This window comes from Zootoca vivipara, chromosome 13 (assembly GCF_965207765.1).
Source record: "Zootoca vivipara chromosome 13, rZooViv2.hap1.1, whole genome shotgun sequence".
Taxonomy (NCBI): Eukaryota; Metazoa; Chordata; class Lepidosauria; order Squamata; family Lacertidae; genus Zootoca; species Zootoca vivipara.
This window is the reverse complement of record NC_142596.1, coordinates 17,141,985-17,165,674: the sequence shown is the minus strand read 5'-3', so window position 1 is coordinate 17,165,674 and position 23,690 is coordinate 17,141,985. Positions and strand designations below refer to the sequence as shown.

The 23,690-nt window shown below is 46.3% G+C and overlaps 1 protein-coding gene across 3 annotated transcripts; it reads right to left on the bottom strand.

The window, feature by feature from the left end:
* Positions 1–35: 35 nt before the first annotated feature.
* Positions 36–23,391, bottom strand: KIF7 (kinesin family member 7). 3 transcript variants are annotated; one of them, XM_060282669.2, is made up of 19 exons: positions 23,112–23,391; positions 21,102–21,498; positions 19,486–19,686; positions 18,543–18,960; positions 17,476–18,013; positions 16,321–16,464; positions 15,637–15,834; positions 14,399–14,550; positions 12,903–13,015; positions 10,614–10,766; positions 8,614–8,816; positions 8,273–8,470; positions 7,011–7,136; positions 6,205–6,381; positions 4,879–5,094; positions 4,009–4,215; positions 2,761–2,959; positions 2,502–2,648; positions 36–977 (listed from the first exon to the last, which is right to left on the bottom strand). In XM_060282669.2, the coding sequence occupies exons 2-19, from the start codon at positions 21,427–21,429 to the stop codon at positions 601–603; spliced, it is 4,095 nt and encodes a 1,364-aa protein (XP_060138652.2). In that variant the 5' UTR covers positions 21,430–21,498; positions 23,112–23,391; the 3' UTR covers positions 36–600. The 3 variants fall into 3 exon arrangements, with proteins under 3 accessions (XP_060138652.2, XP_060138650.2, XP_060138653.2); XM_060282667.2 differs by having other exon boundaries at positions 23,069–23,200; XM_060282670.2 differs by lacking the exon at positions 23,112–23,391 and adding an exon at positions 22,861–23,083.
* Between the last annotated feature and the right edge of the window lie 299 nt (positions 23,392–23,690).

Genomic DNA, 23,690 nt, shown 5'->3' with positions numbered 1-23,690 from the left:
TTATGTACCACGCAAAAAACAATTTCACATCTTCCTTGCCATGAAACGAAGGAAACTAATATTTATTGTTAGGTTTTAAAGCTCATAAATTAACTGGAAATAATTAGCATCAGTCTACCCTACAAAGCTGTATGGTACTTGAATACTGCTAGGAAGAGTATAAATAGTAATATTTTTGGTTAAGTTGGGAACAGGAAGGAAACAATGTATTTCAAGCCCTTATAAAAGTTACTCTAGTTTATTAGAAACTACAGTATAAAAGGCTAGTTAAACTATTTACATATCTCTAGGCCTACAGCAGCAAATATTTCTGACTTTACTATCTCTCCAGAGACAGGTCTTTTGCCAGAGGTAGTGGTCTTCCCTCTGGGAGGTACTGCAGCTAAATACAAAGGTCACTGTTGTAGAGGAAAAAGTCTGACATACTGCTTTTCTGCCCTCCAAAAAAACCCTCTAGTGTATGACAGAAGGCTAATTTGAACCTTAAGCATAGCCATCAATTACTACTTGTAGCGACTTGTAACAATACACCTTAGATGTTCTGCAGTGTAGGCAATACCCCTCAAGCTTTGAGCAAGAGTAGCAGGTAGAAGCTGGGACCTAGAATGGGTTTTTCCTGACATCAATGATTTCTGGATATGACAGCCCAGTCCTGTACAGCTCCATGTGAGACTTCAGCAGAGGAGCTACGCTCAGTGGCAGAGATGCTTCCTTGATCTGGCCACCTCTGGATAATAAGTCTGTCTCTTTCTGGCAAAAGTCTTCCGGTACTAAGGTGTTGGCACTGGATAATGAAGACCGCCTCCAGGTGGATGGCAAGGCTGCATGCACCAGGTCCCGGGGTTCATCCCCGCTTCTGTGGGTTCTTTCAGAGAGCTCTATCTGCATGGGATCCAACATGCTACTTGCACTAAAGTCACCATGTTTTCTAATCGAACCAGGTCTGTCCTCAGCTGCACAAGTGATTCTTTCCACACCTATATGAGAAGAACACATTAGACAGTAATTTCCTAGGGTCTGTGCTGTGTAATGAACAAAAATGGCCCCAAAATTGGTAATTCCCTGTACCGAGAAAACCAACAGGAATATAGTAAAATTGACTAACCCATAAAGAGAGCCTGCTTATGCTAAAACGCAGGAAACTGCCTTAAGCCATTTGGTCATCGAGCTCAATATTGCCTGCTTTCTGCCTACCTTTGGTACTGCAGGAGAGATCTCTGGGTGATTTGAAGTAGATCAGCAAGGGTTTCCAAATCCCACTTGTTTTGTTACTACCATTAAACAACACACCCAAATTACACTACTTAAGCGAAGAAAGTTTGACCTAACCAGGGACGATCATCATGCCAGGGTATGGGGGACCATTCCTGGGCTTAGAATTCTTTTGATTTTTAGCGCATGTCTTTTTGCATTTGCCTCTGGATTGTTGATCTTTGGTGCTAATAGAAGATTGTCCACCTCTGCAATCGCTGTTCACGTGCTCAGAGAAAAAGCTGTGGAACAGCCAAGAACATAGATATTTTTTTCTGATGGCAGAGATTGATAATGTGGCCTGGTCAATATGGCTTCAGAGAGACTGGGCCTTGTCTCTTTCATAAATACAGTGCTGGTGAGCTCAACTAATTTCCCCCTGCAAATGGCTTTCATAATAGTGCTGGTTTTGAGAATGCCAGGGCTGAAGGGGGAAAAATATATATTAAAATGGGTTGTGTTGATTTCACCTTTTCTCTATCTGGAGATTAAACCTGAGCATTTTTCCATGATGGGCATATGTGCTACAGACCTTCCAACATCAGTGTACATCTCTCCACAAAGCAGGTTCCAAAACATTTTAAGATTGATAGCCCACAAAAACCATGTAGAGCCGTTGTCTGAGCAACTTCCCTTCAAATGCTGCCCCAGTCCATAACTCCCTTCTTAAAAACCTTGTTCTCCAAAGCCTAATTATCATTTCCAACTGTAACCAAGTAGGTGTAACAACAATGGTACCCATTCATTCACCTCTACTTCCCTGTTTTCAGGTTTAATTTTTTTTTTGGCAGCAGGCACCAGCCTATTTTGGCCTCTGTTACTTTTAAGGCAGGGGTAGGTCTAAGGTCCAAATACAGCCCTCCCAAGCCACACCACACAGTGGCTCAGCTTCACATTCAGTGTTTTTGCCAGGCTGGCATGTGTCCTTGAATTCTGATAATGTATCTTGTTTGGATGGAGAGCAGAAAAGGGCATGTGAGAATGTCTGCAGAAACTAGTTTACGGTGCTAAGGTGAAATTTACTCCAAATGCCCTGCTCACTTTTGCCTGACCCCACTCAGCACAGGAATTTGGCCCTCTGGATGAAAAGGGTTGCTCATCCCCGTTCTCAGGAACCCAGTCCACCACTTTGCCTTTCAGACATGGTTGGGACTGTGTGCTTGGCTTGCTGTGTAGAATAGTCACATCTGAACCGTTGTCAGTGGCGGTGATAAAAAGATGTAAGCCTCCAGAGCTGAGATTATCCTCACCTTTCCCTTGTCCCTCCAAATCGCTCACGCTCAGCTTCTGAGTCAGCTCGTGGTTGGCCCACTTGTAATGCGCCAATTCTTTTTCCAATGCCTGGATCCTTCCTTGGTATTGAAGCCTGCTGTTTGCCTGCCCTTCTTCCATGTGCTCTGTGTGAGAGAAGGGAATTAAATATACAGTCTGCTGAGGACCGGCAAACTGTCCAACTGAAGATTTAACATGCCAAGTGATTCACCAATGACTACAAAGGCCCTTTGTTACCCCGGCTCTGCTGGAGCAGAAGCTGAATGTTCTGCTCATGCTCCTTCTGCTGCAAGGTGAGCTGGCGGTCCATCTCCAAGCACTGGCGCTCCAGTGCTACTTCCAGCCAAAATACCAGCTGCAGCTGCTCCTCCAGCTGCATCTCCAGTTCGGAAAAGGCAATGTGTTGTCTGTGCTGATCCTCTCGCAGAGTCACCACCTGGCCCAAAACACAAACTTTCTGCATGGTCTTCTTGCAACTAAGGCATCTTCTTGTTAATAGAACTGAAACGACGTATGCACTGACATATGTATATGGCACTGACAGATTCACTGGTCTTGAAAGATCTACATTGGCTCCCAGTTCGTTTCCGAGCAGTTCAAAGTGTTGGTGCTGACCTTTAAAGCCCTAAATGGCCTCGGTGCAGTATACCTGAAGGAGCGTCTCCACCCCCATCATTCTGCCCGGACACTGAGGTCCAGCACAGAGGGCCTTCTGGTGGTTCCCTTGTTGCGAGAAGCCAAGTTGCAGGGAACTAGGCAGAGGGCCTTCTCGGTAGTGGCGCCTGTCCTGTGAAACGCCCTCCCATCAGATGTCAAAGAGAAAAACAACTACCAGACTTTTAGAAGACATCTGAAGGCAGCCCTGTATAGGGATGCTTTTAGTGTTTAATAGATTACTGTATTTTATTTTTCTGTTGGAAGCCGCCCAGAGTGGCTGGAGAAACCCAGCCAGATGGGTGGGGTATAAATAATAAATTATTATTATTATTATTATTATTATTATTATTATTATTATGAAAAGGGTGACCCAGTGACAATGTGGGAAGCCATGTAAGCCTACTTTGCGTAGGTCTGGATTGTATCGCCACTGCAGATGGAGGTGGGAAGCTCCTCTGTGCAAAACATAAATGAAAAATCCCCTCACAGAGAAAGGGTATTTCAGGGAGAAGGGTTCCAGTCTAACCCCCGACATTCTAGATTTCTATGTGTAGGGATGCCTTCTTGCTCCTTTCCTACGCAACCTACTGCCCCAAATGGTGGCAGTCCAAATGCAGGTTTACGGTATTGTGCTTGTTTTTAAGGACCAGGAAAACCATTGAGGGAGCTTTGCTCTGAAAGCTGCAGGGAGGAGCTGGCTTGGAGGGAAAGAGAGAAACCTAAGCTTGACTAAAAGTTTTGCGCCCCTGGGTAAGGGCCTGGGCCTCTGATGTGCTCATATTGGGCAGTGCATTGCTCCACTGAGCAGAGCCACAATTCGACACCTACCTTATCAAAATACTTGCAAAGCAGTGCCCGGGTCTCGGAGGATGAGAGGTAGCTGAGTTTGGCCATCAGGTTCATCTCGCATTGGGATAGGAGACTGGCTGAGGACCTCAGAACACGTTGCCGGCAAGTGATTGACTCGTTTTTGTATTCAATGGCAGCATCTAGAGCCTCAATGGCTTCATCTAGCTGGAAAAGGATCCGTTCCTCCTGGAGAGGAAGAAAGCAAGAAAACTACTAAGAGGGAAAGGATAACTTTGGTTGTCTTGCAACTAATAATGCTTAGTTCTGCTGGGCAGAGAGGTTCCCAGTCCTTACATTTAGCTGCTCTCATAAACCTGAAATATAGTTTAATGTGACTCCCAGTTGGCGTACAAATTTGCTCAAAGCCTTTTTTGCTCAAGTCCTTGGCCAAGCAGGGGCCTGAGTTTAAAATTTAGCAACTAGGAAAGAAATAGGATGGCACTCATGGACACAATGCCCCAAGAGTCAAGACACCAGATATATTTTCTTTTTATTAAACTTATATCCCACACCTCCTCACAAATGAACCCCAGGTGTCATGACCTAGTTTTAAGATTCCCGCACTCCACTGAGGCTCATTTGTTCCACCTTATCGAGCAGCTGTGTTCTGCACTCATGGCAATCACACCCTTGTTTAAAGATGAGAGGAACTGTACATCGTAAACTAATTAATGAATAAATGAAGATGCACATAGGTCATTTTCAAAGCACTTTCAGAGAAAGTTCACTCTGAAATATACTGTACCTATGTAGAATGTTTATTGTAAGAACCTACAAATCGCAGAAAAGGAAACAAATCATCTCTAGTACATCAACTATACTTGCAACAAGAAAAAACTGCCAATTAACCTCTGGGGACAGCAAGGTGCCCTGGCGTAGCTTGTTGTCTATCTCCAACCTTTGTTTGAGCAACTGGTCCTTCTCTTGCCGCAAGTTGTTAATTTCTTGCCGGATCTGTTGTTGATCATGCGTGCTGCTGTGGCAAAGCTGCCCATTCTTCTGTGTCAGTTCCTTTTCCAGGTACTCCAGGCGGCTGGACACCCGCATGATGTCATCATTCAGGGCCTAAGCCAGAAAGAATTGAGGGACGGGGAAGGGGGAGATCCTTAGAATGGCAAGGCTGCCAGTTTTCTCTTGATTTTAATTCCTCAGGGGAGTGAGCTAACAGAGCTAACCCTATTCAAAGAAGGAATAGCACAGCAACTATAAGGGAAAAGAGAGGACACATCTTGGCATAGAATAAAACCATTACAGTGGTACATTGGTTTACGAACTTAATACATTCCGGAAGTCTGTTCTTAAACCGAAACGGTTCTTAAACTGAGGTGCGCTTTCCCTAATGAGGCCTCCCGCCACCGGTGCCCTTCCACCATTCAGATTCCGTTCTTAGACCGAGGTAAAGTTCACAAACCAGGACACTACTTCCGGTTTTGCAGAGTTCGTAAACCGAAGCGTTCATAAACAGGACTGTTCTTAAACCGAGGTCCCACTGTATCTTCTTGAAGGGAGGATGGTGGCTAGCATTGATCGAGTCCCCTGTTCCCGAAGGAGGACCCTATTTATTTATCCTAAGAGGGAGGGGCACCTCCCTTCAACCCTCAGGCAACTCTCTGCCTTCATGCAGATTTCAGCGGAGAATTCTGTGTCCCCCCCCCCCAAGTGGAACGAGTTGTGAAAGGTGAAAACCAAACTCTCGCCTCAGGCCTCGTCCCCACCAGCCACTATACACTGTAATGGGGAGGAGTCTCTGCACAGGCCTCATTTTGCTAGGTGGGCACCAAACAATGGCCATGGGAGTGAACTGGGCTGCTGCCACCACATAGCCACCTTTCCCCACTGCACCTCTCCTAAGCAGCAACCCCCACCCCTCACTTCCTTCTGCCAACAGCATATTTTGGATGTTATAGCCCAATCCTATGAATATTTACTTGTAAATTAAGCCCCCCCCCCAAAAAAAACCTATTTCAATGAGCTTTAATTTTGCAATGAAATGTTTCTTCCTCTTTTCATTTACACCTTCTCCATGAACGGATTCATTAATGTAAGCTTCGTTTTTGTACTCCCCACCCCCACCCCAGGTTTACTAAGAAAAAAACATTCAGAATGGATTATGTTATACTTGTCACAAAGAAAATAATGACAATGAGCAGCCCACCTTCCTCACCCAAGGCTCACCTGGCTAGAGCGGAGTCTCTTGTTTTCAAGGCCATTCTTCTCCTGAAGGAGAGCTTCCTTTTTGGCCACTATGGCTTCCCGTTTGGTCAGCTCGTCTTCCAGCTCATCCAAGGCACGGCGTTGCTCAAGGACTTTTTCCATCTCGAGGTCCAGCCACTTCTTCTGCTCTTCAATTTTCTGATGGGAAGGGGAGACTTGTCAGAGGGACTCAAGCTGTCAGAGGGTCCAATCCCCGACATCTCCAGATAGGGCTGGAAAAGGGGGACTTCTGCCTGAAGCCCTAAACAGTCACTGCCAGCCAGAGCAGACAATACTAAATGAAGCTATGGTCTGATTCAGTGTAATGCAGCTTCCTATGTCCCCCAATTTCAGGACATAACACAACTGAATAAAATAAAGACAAGACTTGTAAACCCAGGAAACGATTTAACTATTGTACAGTCATACCTTGGAAGTTGAACGGAATCCATTGCGGAAGTCTGTTCGACTTCCAAAAAGTTTGAAAACCAAAGCGGGGCTTCTTCATTGGCTGCAGGAAGTTCCTGCAGCCCATTGGAAACCGCGGAAGCCCCGTCGGGCGTTCAGCTTCCAAAAATAGTTCACAAACCGGAGCAGTCACTTCCGGGGTTTGCGGTGTTCGGGAGCCAAACCGTTCCACTCGCAAGGCATTCGTCAACCAAGGTATTAACCCTTCAAAAAGCTCCATCTCTTATTGCTCCCAATCCTGTCCTTTTGCAGGGGCATTTCAAACCCCAGCCTCGCGCTGTTGAACATGAAAGGCACACCAGCCCTGGCCGCCCCATTACCTGCTGCTGTTCTAAACTGATCATGGAGTCGTTGCTGCCACTCCTGCGCTTCCTTTGGAATGCTGCTATCTCCTCGGTCTTGATGCGCAAGATCTTCTGGTGCTGCTCATGCTGCAGCTCCAGCTCCTGAAGATGAGTGGAGGGGAAACAGTCAGACCCGCAAGGTATCATTTATTTAAAGGCATTTCTATGTACAGTACAACCCTTCATAGCAACCTATCCCAGGGTGGCTCATGACACAAAATGCAACTATGCAATTAAGATGCAACACCAAACAACAGACCACCTTCTAAAGACTCCATAACATCAAAACATATTCAGAAAGCCAAATGGGTAACTCAATTCCAGGTAGTTTTATTTATTATGTATATTGTTCTCCAGTGCTATTTTTCTAGAAAAAGAGGTGCCAGAAAAAGCCCTGTTCTTCTCCAATAAAACTATAACTTCAATTCATTTAAAATGCCCCCAGAGAATTAAAAAAAAAATCTTAACCTGGTGACAAAGATAATATGGGTACCAAATTATAATTGGGTACCAAATGGGACGCAGGTGGAGCTGTGGTCTAGACCACTGAGCCTCTTGGGCTTGCCAATTGGAAGGTCGGCAGTTCGAATTTGTGTGACAGGGTGAGCTCCCATTGCTCTGTCCCAGCTTCTGCCAACCTAGCAGTTCGAAAGCACGCCAGTGCAGGTAGATAATTAAGTACCCCTGCAGCAGGAAGGTAAATGGCGTTTCTGTGCCCTCTGGCACTCGTCATGGGTCCTCCGTGTGCCAGTAGCGGTTTCGTCATGCTGGCCACGACCTGGAAAGCTGTCTGTGGACAAACGCTGGCTCCCTCAGCCTGAAGTGAGATGAGCGCCGCACCCCACAGTTGCCTTTGACTGGACACAACAGGTCCTTTACCTTACCTTTATATTACCTTTTATGGGTACCAAATGAATGGATTACATAGCAAAAGTGTCGCCAATGAAGGAGCCCTCTCTTGTTTCCACCTGCTTGATTACTGGTTGTGGCAGTCACAGGAGCCTCAGTGGAAAATGTTATTCTCTTACAAATTGATAAAAGGGGTCCCTGGATCCCAAAGCCTTGAAGGGCTTTCAAGGTTAAAACTAGCCTCTTTAACCCGAGGTCAGAATATGCCAGCAACCAGTGTAGTTCTCTTTAAAACGGTCCCTTCCGACTCTACAATTCTGTGAACAGCTAGGGCCATCGCTGCTCCTGAATACTCTCTGGCCTTGGCACTGAAGGCCAGCCGCCCCTACCTTGACACGGTGCTGCCCTTTGTGCATCTCTGTCTCCAGGCGCCGCTTCTGGTCCACCTCCTCCCGCAGCCGCCTCTGCAGCTGCCCCTGTTGCTGCCGCATCAGCTGCACGTTCCGCTCCAGCTCCTGCAAGCGCTTCTCGTTCTGAGCGGAGAGAGAGGCCAGCTTCTCCGTCACTTGCTTCTTCTCTTGCAGGATCTGTTGCAGAACAGACAATATGGCAGGACAAGTAATGCCAGGGGCCGGAAAGGAGGATCTCAAAATAGAAGAGGCCTTTTTAAAGACAATCTGGCACACTCCCCCCCCCTAATATATATACTGTAGTAGTGTTCCAGCCTCACCTTTGCCTTGCTCTGAGCTGCTGCCACTTTGGAACGGTATTCTTGGAGCTTCCGTTTCTCTGCGGGGTTTCGGGGCTCCTTGCCCTCCAGCTCCCGAAGCTGCCTCTGGCCGTCGTTTAATTCCACTCGCACCAGCTCTGCCTCCTGCTCCAAGTCGCGGATTTTCTGACAATACTGCTTGTTCATCGTCTGTGCATGCTTCCCTGAAAGACACAGACACTTGGCATCACCATAAAAGGGATGGGCTTTTGGGGGGTAAGTGGTGGGGGGAGTGGAGCAGCAAAACAAAATCATTTTAAGGAGGGGGGGGGAAACAACTTCATGGAGATCATGGCAGGTCAAAATCAAGACCCTCCAAGACAGACTCCTATCTCTTCTTCCACCAGTAATTAGGAAGAGGAAGATGTGACAGCAGCAGTCTTATCAGCTCAGTGTTCGGTAAGGATGTAATAGTAACTGTAAACCAGGATGGGAATAAGAGAGAAAGAATAATTCTCGCAATGTTACAAAGACTTTGTATACTTTGGAGGATTATAACTTGGATGAACATAGTATGCAGTTGATTAAGCTATACACGGAGGGGAGGAGGGAAGTCGTAAGATTCAGAAGAAACTTGTTTGATTTTAAAATTTAATGGTGTTAATTGTGAGATTTATTTTGTAAAACCAATAAAAATCATTTAAAAAAATAATGATTGAATAATAGAGAAGGAAAGTTAGACCAGGAAAAAGAGAGGACAAGCAGAAGTTGTGCTGGGGAACAGGAATGGAAAGGAAAGGAATAAGAAGACTGAATGGCAGTAAATATTTGTTATTGCAGCATGACACATATAAGAATTAATTATCCTTTTACCACAGGGGGTGGGAAAAGTTTTTTTTTCTTATGGGGGCTGCAAGCTGGTAGGGGCAGAACTAGAGACAATGACTGGCAGAGCCAGAGACAAAAGTGTTCTGGATAAAACCAGAGTATTTTAAAAACTTGTGCACCACTTTTCATGAATAAAATATTGACGCATTAAAAAAAAAGACTTGTCTTGCTTCAATTTTCACTAAGAATACCGCAGATAAGAATTTCCAGTTCATTGCAAGCCTGTTCAGATGTTAAGTCCACCTGGGTTTGATGGAGAGGCTCTCAATTAAGTATACAGAGGCTGCATTTATTTTGGGAACACAAAACAATACAGCTACTACTCTTGAAAGAAAACCAAAGTAACTCCTTTCTGGCTTTATGTGAATGCTTTTCCTCAAGCCATACAACCAAGATATTATATATATATATATATATATATATATATATATATATATATATATATATGGGGGGGGGAGAAACAGTACAGAGAACCCCTGCCCATCTTGAGGAGAATTTCGTCCAATAGCAGCGGGGCTAGCAGGGAGGAGGAAGAGTCCAGTGGGGAGGGAGGAAGTAGGAGACAGGGCTCTGGCAGGATAGCAGAGCCTCTGTTGCACGTGAGAGAGGAAGAGAGAGCGGGGAAAAGGGGGGAGAAGGAAAGCATGGAAAGGAGACCCTTTTTCCCTCTGGTTCCGGAATTACGCAGGAGGAAACGCGGAAAGAGATTTGGAGTGCCCAGACTCTTATGTTGGAAGAAAACGCGGGAAGCGCCATTCCAGGGTTCTGACCTAGACTGAGAACATGTATCCTGTACAGCCCTAGCACTGTAAATAGCCTGCACACAATAAAAGCATGAAAAGGCAACGGTTTGGAGAGTCGTTACTCTAGAGTAGTCGCAGCACCTCCTCTGTGACAATATATATAAAATCAAATATAACATTGCCCCTTCCAATTGTTCTGAGAATATATAAAGGGGGAAATGCTTTCAAAGTAAATAAAAATATGGAGGACACAGGAAAGAAGGGTCTCTGCTGGGATACAAAGATGCAGCAGCTTCCTGAGGCCCTGCGGTTGTCCAGGCACAGCCCCAAAACTCCCCTCACCTCATGTCAATCACCCAAGCTACATCTCTACTTAAGAGAGCTCCTCACCTGTCTTGAGGAGTTCCACAATCAGGTCTTCCTTCATGCGGATGTTGATTGCCAATTCACGGATCTTCTGGTGGGCTTGAAGCAGCCGCCACTCTGAATCCTTCCCTGAAAAGCCTTCTCCAAGGCTGCTCAGCTCTGGTCTCCTGCAGTCCTCTGCGAAAAAAAGAAGCAGCAAAATATAGAAGTGCCCTGGCAAGGCTCCAATACAAATAGGTGAAGGGACAGAAGGCACCAAGGCAAGAGTTGCCTAAAAGAGATATTGGGCATAATATCCAATTGACATATTGGGAAAAGCTATGAAGGAAGGACTTAAAATTTACAGCATGCCGTGCGTTGAAAGAGAACTATATGAAAAAGATGTATCGTTGGTATTTAAAATCCACAAAATCAGCAAAAATGTATAGAACTGCTTCAAATGTATGCTGGAGAAGGAAGGCACGTTCTACCAAATGTGGTGGACGTGCAAGATAACAAAAGCTTTCTGGGAAATGATATAAAATGAGTTGAAAGAAATGTTTGTGTAAAAAACAGAAGTTTTTTTACTAGGAATTTTAGATGCAGAGATACCAATGGAGCAGAAACTTTTTATGCATGTGACGACAACAGCGCAGATACTGCTGGTCCAGAGATGGAAAGAAACTAAAGTCCCAACCAGAGACGAATGGTTGATGAAGATGATGGACTACGCGGAAATGGCAAAAATTACCGGGAAAATCAGAAACCAGAAAGACAGAAACTTTAATAAGGAATGGGGGAAAATTTTACAATTTACCCAAGAGAACACTGTAAACAACTAAAACCTTTGGCAGGATTTGAGTAACACTTGTAATGTATTGAAAACCAAGGTAAATATGGATTATTATAAGAAAAATGGAGAAAATATATGATGCAGCAGAAAAAGTTTCATACAGTCGTACCTCGGTTTACGAACCGCTCGGGTTGCGAACAGTTCGGGTTACGAACTCCGCACCCCCGGAAGTGTTTTCGGCGTGCGCGCTTTGCGCATAGCGCGAAAATCGCAAAAACCGCGCTTTGCGCATGCGCAGAAGCGGCACTCAGTTTGCGACCTTTTCGGGTTACGAACTGCGACCCGGAACGGATCGTGTTCGTAACCCGAGGTACTACTGTATTGGAAACCAGCAAAAGGTGGAGGGAAGTCTAAGGATTCAGGAAATCCTAAATGTTGATGATTATGATTGATGTTTGAAGTCAAATGTATAGTGTAAAATTGAATTAATAATCCTATATAATAAAGTCCAAGTTGTCCCTGCGTCCAAGCTGTCCCGTGTGCCCCTGGGTCACTGCGCATGGGCCCCAGGGACACAGGGATTGGACGGAGAGACAACGGCCAACCGCCGCTCCGCCAACCGCCGCTCCGCCAACCGCCGCTCCGAAGCCCAGTCTCATGCTGGAGGTGCGCGGTGAGGCGGCGAGGGAAAGAAGCGCTCCCCCCGGCAGCCTTGCCGCGCACCGCCGGCATGGGACGGCGCTTCCTCGGCAAACACAAGCAGGCAGACAGCCCGCCTGCTTGCCTTCCCTGAGGAAGCCGAAGCGGCAGCGGGCGCCGAGGGAAGCCGGCTTTGGCTTGGCGGCGGGAAGAAGGGGAGGAATTCCTCCCCTTTTTCCCGCCGCCGCCAAGCCAGTCCCCGAGCCGAAGTGCGGCGCGGGCTTTTCGCCGTTTGCCTTCCCGGAGCGAAGGGGGAGGCAAACGGTGAAAAGCACCCGCCGCGCCGCACTTCGGCTCGGGGACTGGCTTGGCGTGCGCGGCGAGGCGGCGGGGGGGGGGGAGGAGAAGCGCTCCTCCCCCCCCGCCGCCTCGGCACGCAGCGCCGGCATGGGACGGAGTTTCGGAGAAGGTCCCCGATCCGAAGCCCCGTCTCATGCGGGAGGTGCGCGGCGAGGCGGCGGGGGGGGGGAGAAGCGCTCCCCCCGCCGCCTCGGCACGCAGCGCCGGCATGGGACGGAGTTTCGGAGAAGGTCTCCGAAGCCCCGTCTCATGCGGGAGGTGCGCGGCAGGGGGGGGAGAAGTGCTTCTCCCCCCCCCGCCTCGCACCTCCCACATGAGACGGGGCTTCGGAGACCTCCGTCCCATGCCGGCGCTGCACAACAGCAGCGTTCTAGCGCCCGTTTTTAAACGGGCTGAATTCCAATAGTAATAATAATAATAATAATAATAATAATAATAATAATGAGTTGCCTAGTCCAGGTACAGCTTCAGGCATTCAGGGTGTCCTGGTTTTATATTGCTTTCATTAGAGTTTTGAGAGGGGCAACTGAATCTCCTCTTACCTCTAGAGGGTTCTGGAGGCTCCTCCTGGATCAGTGCTGGATTGCTCTTATTCCCTTGTCTGCTGCTCCTCTTGTCCGAAACCTCCTCTTGGCTGCAGCTGTAGATCCCATTTCTAGAACGGCAACCAAATTGGTCACTTTATCCAAAGGACTTGGCATAAGCAATGCGGGAGAGAAAAGTTGAAATTATAAAGCACACACACACCACCCTGAGCCCAGACAGAAGTAAAGCTGGTGGCATCTCAGTCAGTTTCCCCTTTGTTGTATGGAATTCATCACCCTTGATGAAGTAAAGCTAAGGGATCACACAAGAAATCATCTGCATGCCTGCTCAGCCAGTCAGTTACATTCCCCTATATTGTTAAGGGCAGTTCATGCATAAAATGTTATCTCACTTGTGTTAGCAAGAGGTGGGCCCTCAGATGGTCACAACACAAGCCAGACATTCCAATTTCAGACACTGATACAAGGAAATCACTGAGTCTGGCAGAAAGGCAAGGTATCCCACACAAGCAGCATCCCTCCAAAACAGTGTTTCCCAAACTTGGGTCTCCAGCTCTCTTTGAACTACAATTCCTATATATATATATATATATATATATATATATATATATATATATATATGTATATATATGTATATATATGTATATATATGTATATATATGTATACAGTATATATATTTATTAAATTCTGTTTTACAATTTAGAATACTCATTTAAACATCCTTAAAATATCAATGACTTCCCTGGCTTCTTGTCTTTCCATGGTTCATTTTGCATATCATAAATCCCTACATATTTTGCAAACTAAACCATTCAGTAGTCCATTATTACATCCATCATAACTTATTTACACGGTTGAATTTATCTTAATGCTGCCAGCATTTTCAAGTGTACACAATCCCCCCCCCATATATTCAATAAACATTTCCCAATATTCTTTAAATGTATGTTCTTCTTGTTCTCTTATTCTATATGTTAAGTCTGCAAGCTGCACATATTCCGTCAGCTTAAGTTGCCATTCTCCTTTAGTTGGGACCTCGCTCATTTTCCATTTTGGGATCACAGTAGTGGCATACATAAATAACCTTTTTTGACACCTGGGAATTTCCATCTTAAAAAAGGACTCTGTTTGTTGTTGGTTTTTTAAAAAAGTACTTTTAAACATTTTTTCGCAATTCATTATGGATTATTTCCAATTCATTATGGATTATTTCCCAAAACTCTTTTACCCTTTTACAGATCCAACACATATGAAAGAACGTTCCCTCAACCTCATTGCATCTCCTAGCAATGAACTACAATTCCCATCATCCCTGACCACTGGTCCTGCTAGCTAGGGATGATGGGAGTTGGTAGTCCAAAAACCACTGGCGACCCAAGTTTGGGAAATCCTGCTCCAAAGGAAGAGATATCCAGGTGGAGATGCTAGAGACTGAACCAGAGGTATGTGAAGTAGGTGGGTCTGTAAGTCCAGCATCAGGCTCTTCACTCACCTGCGTCGGTAAAGGGATCTTATCTGTTCACGGTCTCCCTTCTCCACAGATGGCTCCGCCGCCTGCTCTGAAGTCCTGTCAATCTCCTGTGTTTGTATCGTATTGTTAGCCTCTAAGCTGCTCGTCAAGCCACAAGGGAGTCTTTGGCACAGCTGTTATAGAGAGAAATGGATACTAACTGAAATACCCCTGAAGTGTTGCCTGCACCCTGAAATTATTTGTCCCCTAAAGGGGAAACTTCAGATCCTTAGCTCTAACTCCTTCAAGGAAGTCTGAAAGAGTAACAGGTTCACCAGATAAATGTAACCCATTTTCTACACCTGACACTCCCTTACCTGAAAATGTAATTATGGCAGATATATTCAGTAAAAGCACACATATACCTTTGTGATCCGCAAATAGCTTCTTAACATTTCTAGGCAAAAAAGTAAAAGGTAAAGGACCCCTGGACAGTTAAGTCCAGTCAAAGGTGACTATGGGATTGCAGCACTCATCCTGTTTTCAGGCCGAGGGAGCCAGGCGTTTGTCCACAGACAGCTTTCTGGGTTATGTGGCCAGCATGACTAAACCACTTCTGGCACAACGGAACACCGTGATGGAAGCCAGAGTGCACGGAAACGCCATTTACCTTCCGGCCACAGCAATACCTATTTATCTACTTGCACTGGCATGCTTTCGAACGGCTAGGCTGGCATGAGCTGGGACAGAGCAACGGGAGCTCAGCCCGTTGCAGGGATTCAAACCGCCAACCTTCCGATCAGCAAACCCAAGAGGCTCAGTGGTTTAGACTACAGCGCCACCCGTGTGGTCTTACAATAGACTTACTGTGCTGTTAATTCTTTTCAGTGGGTGGACAAATGATATACTGGGTGGCTCCTCCCACTCATTCCAGAGTTATGCTCAAACTGTGTGAGGAAGCACCTCCCAATTTTACACAGAAAGTTGTCCAGAGAAGAAAATAAAAGAAGGAAAAGCCCTCCCAAAAACATTGCATCAGAAATATTTTCTACACACAAAGTCTACGTTGTCTTCTCTGCCTCACCTCGAATAAAAGCAATATGATATTTACATCTCTCACCACTTTTAATTCAAATCTCTAGGACACCGAACTCTACTGTAGCAGAATTTACTTAAATTGATGGGCTGGGGGGAGGTGAAATAGGCTGTTCCTAGACAACACTCAAGAGGAAGCAAAACTCAATGTATCATGATAGAATACCCCAGGGCAGCTCACAAACCTTGCTGTGCTTATCACGGGCAAGCCTAAGCCGGTGGTGAGACTGGGCAGCATCCACAGGAGCTGTGTGAGGCCTTTGGTCAAGCTGTACCAAAAAGACGTTCTGCAGCAATTCAGGAACACCAAGTGTGGGCATCTCCGTCTGCAGGTATGTTTGTAGTTTGCAGATGATGTCGTGTTGCTCCTGCAGCTTGTCACTCTGTGGGGGAGGGAGAGAACAAGTTCTGGTTGCCTCACAGGGTAGTCAATGTGGTGCCCTCCAGAACATGTTGGACTGCAACTCTCATCATCTCGGACTGCTGGCTAGGCTGGATTATAGCAGCACATAGACCTACCTTAGAGTAACAATATGCAAGATGATAGAAGGTGATAGAAGATGGAATCTTCCATGTATTAAGTGCCCAGCAGATACTGCTGGGTACCATTCAGCTTAGCTGAATGAAGTCTGCAAACAAAAATCCCAAAACTCAGAGGTTGAACAGGTGACCTGTAAAAATGCTGGTGTGGACTCATTTTCAAAAGATGAACCAATTGTCTTCCTAACAGAGCGAAGGAAAGAAGAGAGCACAAAACCTTAAAGTAAAAGGGAGGACAAGAAGAATCTGGCTGCAAATATGGATTTCTTTGTCTGAAGATCACCATTGTGCCCACAAGAGAGGAAGTTTGCACATGGCCTAAGTGATACCTGCAGCTTGTACTGTTCCATGGCATCCTCAAGGGCGGCTAGAAAATCCCGATTCTCCTCCTCTAAACGTTCCACTTGCCTCTCCAGCCTTGTCATGTGTTCTTCTCTCACAGCTTCAGATCCTTCCATGTGGTCTTCTTGCTTCTGCCAAAGAGAAAGAGGGTGACACTTGTTACCGAAAGTACTAGAGTCCTGAGGTTTTATAGGTCAAAAAACAGCACTTGGAATTGAATCAGGAAATTAGAAGGCAGCCACCATAGTCGGTGTTATATGATCGGTGTTATATGTTACATAGATAGATCAGTGTTATATGATCAAACCTCCTACTTCCAGCCAACAATCTGGCCACTAAACTCTGGAATAGTTGTAGTTTCTGGCCTATCTTCAAAGGCATGCATGTGTATTACAGCATTGCTGTAATCTAACCTAGAAGTTACTAGGATGTAGACAACTGAAGGTAGCCTATTCCTGTCCAGAGAGGGTTGCAGCTAAGCCACCAGCCACAACTGATGGAAAGCATTCTGTGCCACCAAGGCCATTTGTGCCTCCAGGAACAGTCGTAGATCCAGAAGTATCCCCAAAACTGTGCATTTGCTCCTTTAGGGAGAGTGCAACCCCAGCCAGGACAGGTTGAACCCCACCTGTCCAGTTAAAGGATCTACCCACCAACAGTGCCTCAGTCGTATCCAGACTGAGGTTCAGTTTATGGGCTCTCATCCAGACCATCACTGAGGCCCCACACTGGTCTAGCACACCTACTGCCACACCTGCCGACGTAAAGGAGAAAAGAGTGTTCTACCACGAAGCTTCACTCTTCATTGGCAATGTCAACAAATTGTACTGAAGTCTGTCATGGATCTGGCATCTTTGCATACCCTAAAAGAGGTCCAGATTAAGATAACTACATGACCAGCTGACAACCTTTGCAGAAGAATCTCATCTCCCATGTGAACCCCCCTGGCAAAGGACCTGGGGACTCCTGCCCACAGTACTATCCTAAATAAATATTTAGGACCTACTTTACTTTCTTGCAATCTATTTTAAGGTGTGGTTTTATTTATTTATTTGTGTGTGTGTGTGGTTTTTAAAAAATGGTAGTGGCTCACCCTTGTGGCTAAGAAATCTGAAAAAAATAATAGCAGCGAATAATAGTACCTGAGACTTAGTTAGCTTGGAACTTGCCGCCTTGTGGTTTTGATCTTCCACTGAAGTGCTCTCGATGCCACTGTCTAAGCCAGAGGCTGAGCTCAGCTCGCTCCTCTCACTCTCCACAGCACACAACCAATCCTTCACCCGCAGGATCTGGTCCACAGTCAGATTGCCTTCCCCTTGCAATTCCATGAAGAGCTGGTATGCGGCGTCCGTACAGGTTCTGTACCGGCTACACTCTGCATGCAAGCGGGTGGCATTATCCTGCGAATGCCGCTTGATGGGAGCTTCGGAACGGTTGATGATGCGTGTCTCGGAGCGGTGCCGCTGCTCTAGCGCCCTCTGCAGGCTCTTTATCTGCAGCTGCAGCTGCTCCATGTGCTCCGTCTCCTTGCAGCAGTTCACCACTGCCCTGTTCTTTATATTCTGTGCACGGTTGGCGTAATTCAGTGTGGTCAAGCTTTCGTCAAAGTCAGAGGAGGAAGGGCTGAGGCAGGCAATCATCACAGTCTTGGCATTCCCACCAAGAGAATCTTTCAGGATCCTGAAGAATATGACAGGAATCAGTACAGTGGTACCTTGGTTGTCAAACAGCTTGGCTCCCGAACAAATTGGCTCCCGAATGCCACAAACCCAGAAGTGTTCCAGTTTGCAAACGTTTTTGGGAAGCCGAATGTCTGATGTGGCTTCTGATTTGAGTACAGGAAGCTCCTGCAGCCACTAAGAAGCTGCACCTTGGTTTTCGAATGGTTTCAGGAGTCGAACGGACTCCCAAAATGGATTAAGTTTGAGAACCAAGGTACCACTGTACATCCATTAGCAAGGCTGAAGCTGAACAGACAAGGAGGACAATAAAAATGAACATTCCGACTACTGAGCCTGCCTCAGAAGCAGCAATTGGGACAAAACTAGCAGAGATTCCAAGCAGCAGGTCCAAATTGGGAAACACAGAAAGAGAAGAACCTCCAAGTGGAAAGACAGCACAGTCAAGACATGAGCAAACTGCTCAAGGAAGACACACAGGACTGTGCCCTAATGTAGGCCACTGTGGATAAAAAGAACAGCATACTAACCTGGTAATTTTGGAATCCCGGTAAGGAATGTGACTGCCTTTCCGGCGGGGGTCTCCTAATGCGCTGATTACGTTGCCCAGAGCCAGAAGACTGCTGTTGATCTGGATGCTCTCCTTGAGCCTCTCCCCAGTGTTCCCCGTCTTCACCACCCGCTCAGAGCCTGCCAGATCCACGAAGTGAAATTTAGAGGAAAGAACCTGGCCAGAGGCTGGAACCAAGACCTTCTCTTGAAGGGCGAGGCAAGTAAGACGCCCGGCACTGCGGCGCTGCTCCATGGTCACGGTGAAGATGGAGTGCGAGCGGCTTGACTTTCTGTTGATGTGGGTGGCCCCAGTGTGCTTGGCCATGTTGCCCATTTCCAGTAGGCTCAGGACCTCATCCAAGCCTTCAACTTCGGTCTCCTTCACCCCATGCAGCACTGCAACAACAGAGGGATAGCAAAGAAGGAAAACCAAGAGCTAAAGGGAGCTCCAGCTGATGAAGCTTTTCTGCCTCAGCTGATGAAAGCATCAAGGTGAGTTAAACAGCTGAGCAACAAGAAGGTAAGTACCGGTAAAACCCATTTATTTAATTAATTAAGTAATGAAAGCAATAACTCAGGCTAATAATGGCACAGCAAGGTCACTGTGTACAGGGAGCCAAATCCTGAAATAATGTATGATTCAAGAGGTAAATCCTGGGAAAAGAAGCCTGTACCAGCCTAATTTTCAGCCACACCAGGGAAGATGGAGGGAACTAAACTCCAGTTTTGGAGAAGAGGTAAAAAGGGAGTGCTAGATTGTTAAATCCACAAAATACAGACCAGGCAAACCAAAGTGCTACCTGCTCGATTTGCCACCTAGCAATGGCAAGGAAAAGGAGCAATGCCAACTGAAACTACAATGAGAAGTCAGGCTTTTAAAGATGCAAGGAGCAATAGCAGCAACAGTTTGTTTGTTTTTACCAATATTGCCCTTGTCATCTTCCCGGATCTGTATGTCCTTGCTAGCTGTCTCCACCTGCAGCAGGTCCCGAAACTCCTCTTTATACACTTCTAGATAAGAAATGCGGACCGTGTAATCCAGCAAGTCATTCTCATCCATGATCTTGAAGGCTTCAGCCATGGCTCGTGGGATTATGCCCTGCTCATCCTCATTGATGGAAGCTGGAAGCAACAAAGAAAACACATTTGTTGGGGGGGGGGGATTGCAAGCTGTAATAGATGTGTGGGGAACTAATTTAACCACCAGGAATAAAGTTATTATAACGAAGGGGGTTACTGTTTGCTTTTAACCAAACTTGATTCAGAAGTCAACTTTGCTGCAGAGCACAGGTTTCAATAACAGTTCAGCATGAATTTAGCAATCCACTCCCACACACTTTAAGGGGACTCACATCTACTCAATAAACCAGACAGCCAAATCCCAGCAGATATTACACTGATTATCCAAGAGTCCCCAGTCGTCTCAAGTAAGGCATGAAGCTGAAAAATGCTTCTGTCCTCACCTGAGACTGTACAGCAGCCTTGCAAAAGGAATCCACAAAAGTTACTAACCCACAAAGTACAGTCGTAACTTGGATCTCAAATGCCTTGGCTCCTGAACAAATTGGCTCCCAAACGATCAAAACTCGGAAGTGAGTGTTTCAGTTTTTGAACAATTTTCAGAAGCTGAACATCCAATCAGAAGCCGTGTTTTGGTTTCCGAATGTTTTAGAAGTCAAACGGACTTCCGGAACGGATTCCGTTTGACTTCCAAGGTACGACTGTATTTTATTAGCCCACTTGCCATGAACATACATATGATAGCCATTAGTGGCACAGTGGTGTGGGTGTCAAGGAACCAAGCTTCTTCCAATGCCCTGACAGGAACCTCCACTGTTGGTGGTTGGAATTTGGCTTTCAGACCCATGGCTGGTAGCGAATGAAGAGTCAGGACATCTGAAAACTAAGTAGGAGTGTCATCTCTATGCCTAGCATGCTATGAGAAGAGGATAAGGCAAGTTAGAGTAGACAACACAAGCAAATAAAAATAAAATATACTGGTTAAGGCATATGTTATATATTTTTGGATATTTAGGTCACCTTTCAGCTAAAGTTTCCAAAGCAGTTAACAATACAAATACAATACAAAGTTTACCTTCCAAAGTTTACCCTCTTAGCTCCCTTGGAGTGATTCATTCTTACAAAAGCTTTTTTAGAAACCTGATTGGAAAATTTCTTCAAAACATTTAAATTGGCTTCACATTTTTGGAGAGAGTAAATCAGCTACACTGGGTGGTTTAAAGTCTCAACTTCATTACTTGAAAGCACGCAATCCCTTGCCACCACTGTGTCATCAAGTGATTGACAGGTGGACGGCCCACGCACCTATGAAATCTGGCCCTTGAGGCTAGATCCTTTCGTGAAGTACAGTTCACTTGCTCAGATGCAGGTTATGATTTAGCTTATTTGTTTAAAGAGTGGCTTACATACAATACAGTCCCTGTCTATGCACTAAAAAGTAATAGGGCTACATGTACCCTGGGTAGAGAGGAAGGAAGAATGCAAGACATGCCATTCATGAAAAAGATGGAACTCACAGACACTAGCTTCTCCAATGGTGTAGGTCTTCCCGGAGCCTGTCTGGCCATAGGCAAACACAGTAACATTGAAACCTTCAAAGAAAGCTTCCACCAGTGGCTGTACGCAAGCAGCATACACAGACTCCTGGTCCGAGGATTCGGTGAAGACTGTGTCAAAGTGGAAATGGCGGTTGCGCCCAAGAGTAACTTCCTTAGTCTCTGGGTCACCTTGTAGGCAAGTCTGGTGCCCATGCAGTCGTTCCTTGGGAAGTAAAGGTCGAATCCGTACAGCCACCCTGACAGGAACCTCCACTGTTGGTGGCTGGAGTTTGGCTTTCAAACCCATGGCTGGTAGCGAATGAAGAGTCAGGACATCTGAAAACTATGTAGGAGTGTCATCTCTATGCCTGGCATGCTATGAGAAGAGGATAAGGCAAGTTAGGGTAGACAACACAAGCAAAAAAATATATATACTGGTTAAAGCATATGTTTTATATTTTTGGATATCTAGGTCACCTTTCAGCTAAAGTTTCCAAAGCAGTTAACAATATAAATACAGTCATACCTCATGTTAAGTCTGCTTCATGATACGTCTTTTCAGGTTACGGACGTGCCGAACCCGGAAGTCCCGGAACGGGTTACTTCCGGGTTCAGCACGTCCGTAACCTGCGCGCATGCACAGAAGAGCTAAATCGCACTTTGCGCATACATACACAGAAGCGTTGCATTGTGTCACGCGTGTGTGCAGATGCAGCGCTTCATGATACGTTTTTTCATGTTGCCAACGGGCCTCCAGAACGGATCCCGTTCACAACAAGAGGTACCACTGTACAATACAGAATTTAAAACGAGCCCTGCTGGATCAGGCCGAAGACTTAAATAGTCCAAAACCGTGTTCTGAGTGGCCAATCAGATGCCTGTGGGAAGCCTGAAAGCAGGACCCAAAAGCAACAGAAATCTCCCCACTTGCTATTCCCAGAAACTGGTTGAATGACATTGCATCAAAGCAAGTGTTATCATCCCACACCTTCCAGTGCATATTCCTGTCACTTTTCCTACTACAAAATGTCAAGACCTCTCAATCAACAAAAATTGCACAACCCAAATTGAATCCCACCTGAAAATAGTGACTGCTTGAAACCACCCGTAAACAACAGCCAGTTTCAAAGAAATCTAACAGGTTTTTAAATAAATCTCATCATTTTAACCCTTCTCCCTTACCCCAGCTTTGCCCCTCTGCAGCTCAGCACCTGTTTTTAAAGAAGGCCTAGACAACATTATAGTCAGTGTGATGTAATGTTAGTGTGTCATACTAGGACCTTAGGAGACCAGGGTTCAAATCCCCAAGCGGCCGTGAAGCTCACAGGCTGAACTTGGGACAGCCAGCCTAACCTGCCTCACAGGGTTGTTGTGGGGACTAAATGAGGGGGCAGGAACAACGTATGCCTCATTTGGAGAAAAAAGGTGGGATAACAAAAAAAACATGATATAAACACAATAAACAAATATGTGGCAACTTCAATTTAATTGCCCAAAATTGCACTAGGAGCAGAACACGCAGAAATCACAAACTTCCAAAGGCGTAACTTTTCCGGAATAACTTGGGCCAAAGCTCTAACTTTCCCAAAGAGAAGCATCAGGCGCATGGCTAGCTGGAGTGGCACCTTTCGAGTACCCCACGAGAAAATTTGGGGTGGACACAAGTCGCATACGCAAAAGGGGGGGTTGAGGTTTTTTCGGGGGGGGGAGACAGTCAGGCACCGAGAAATCCCCCTACCATGGGAGGGTCGAGAAAATTAAGAAGGAGGGAGGGTCCTGCATGGGTGCGGGGTCGCTGAGACGCGGCGGGACAAACGGCTCCATGCCCCCTGCAGGGAAATAAACACACCCAAGACCGAGGAAGCGGGACACCGCGAACTCCCTGCACATGCTCAGAGGCACCCTTCCCAGGGAAGCCGCTGAAGAAGCGCTGTGCACTTTCTCACCTCGTCGCCGCCTCCTTTTGAGCCTTGGCGCGGCAACACCTACCCAGAGTTGAGGCGTCGGCGCTGGGCGGGCCAGACTAGGCCGGCGCGGGGAAATGGCGTCGGCAGGCGGCCCCGCCTCTTTCCTTGGCGAGGGAGCCGTCGAGTGAGGGAGGCTTTTGGAGAGGAGGAGGAGGAGGAGGAGGCGGCGGAGAAGATGTGGCTTTTAAAAATGAGGGAGGAGGAAGGAGGAGCCGCCGCCCGCTGCCTGCTGCCTTCTTTCTCCTCAGGGCACCGCCGAGGAGGGCTCGTTTCAGGCCCTGCCAGGGAAGCTGGTGCTCCCTGCGTGGTTCCCCCCCCCCGAGGATGCTGTATTGTGTGAATGTTTGAATGTTTGCAATCCACAGAAGCCAAACACACCAGAAATGCGGTTTTTTTAAAAAATAAAAAAGTAAATCAGTCAATACATGCTTTGCAGAAGACAGGCGTAACATTTTGCAAGCACAGGAAGAAACGCCACAGACTGAATAAATGTCACACACAGGAAGAACAAGGATATATAGTTCGAGATCTTCACTTCTAAAATCATAAATCCAGTGCTTTTTTTCTTTTAAAAAATGTTTAGGGATATTTTCCTTTTGAC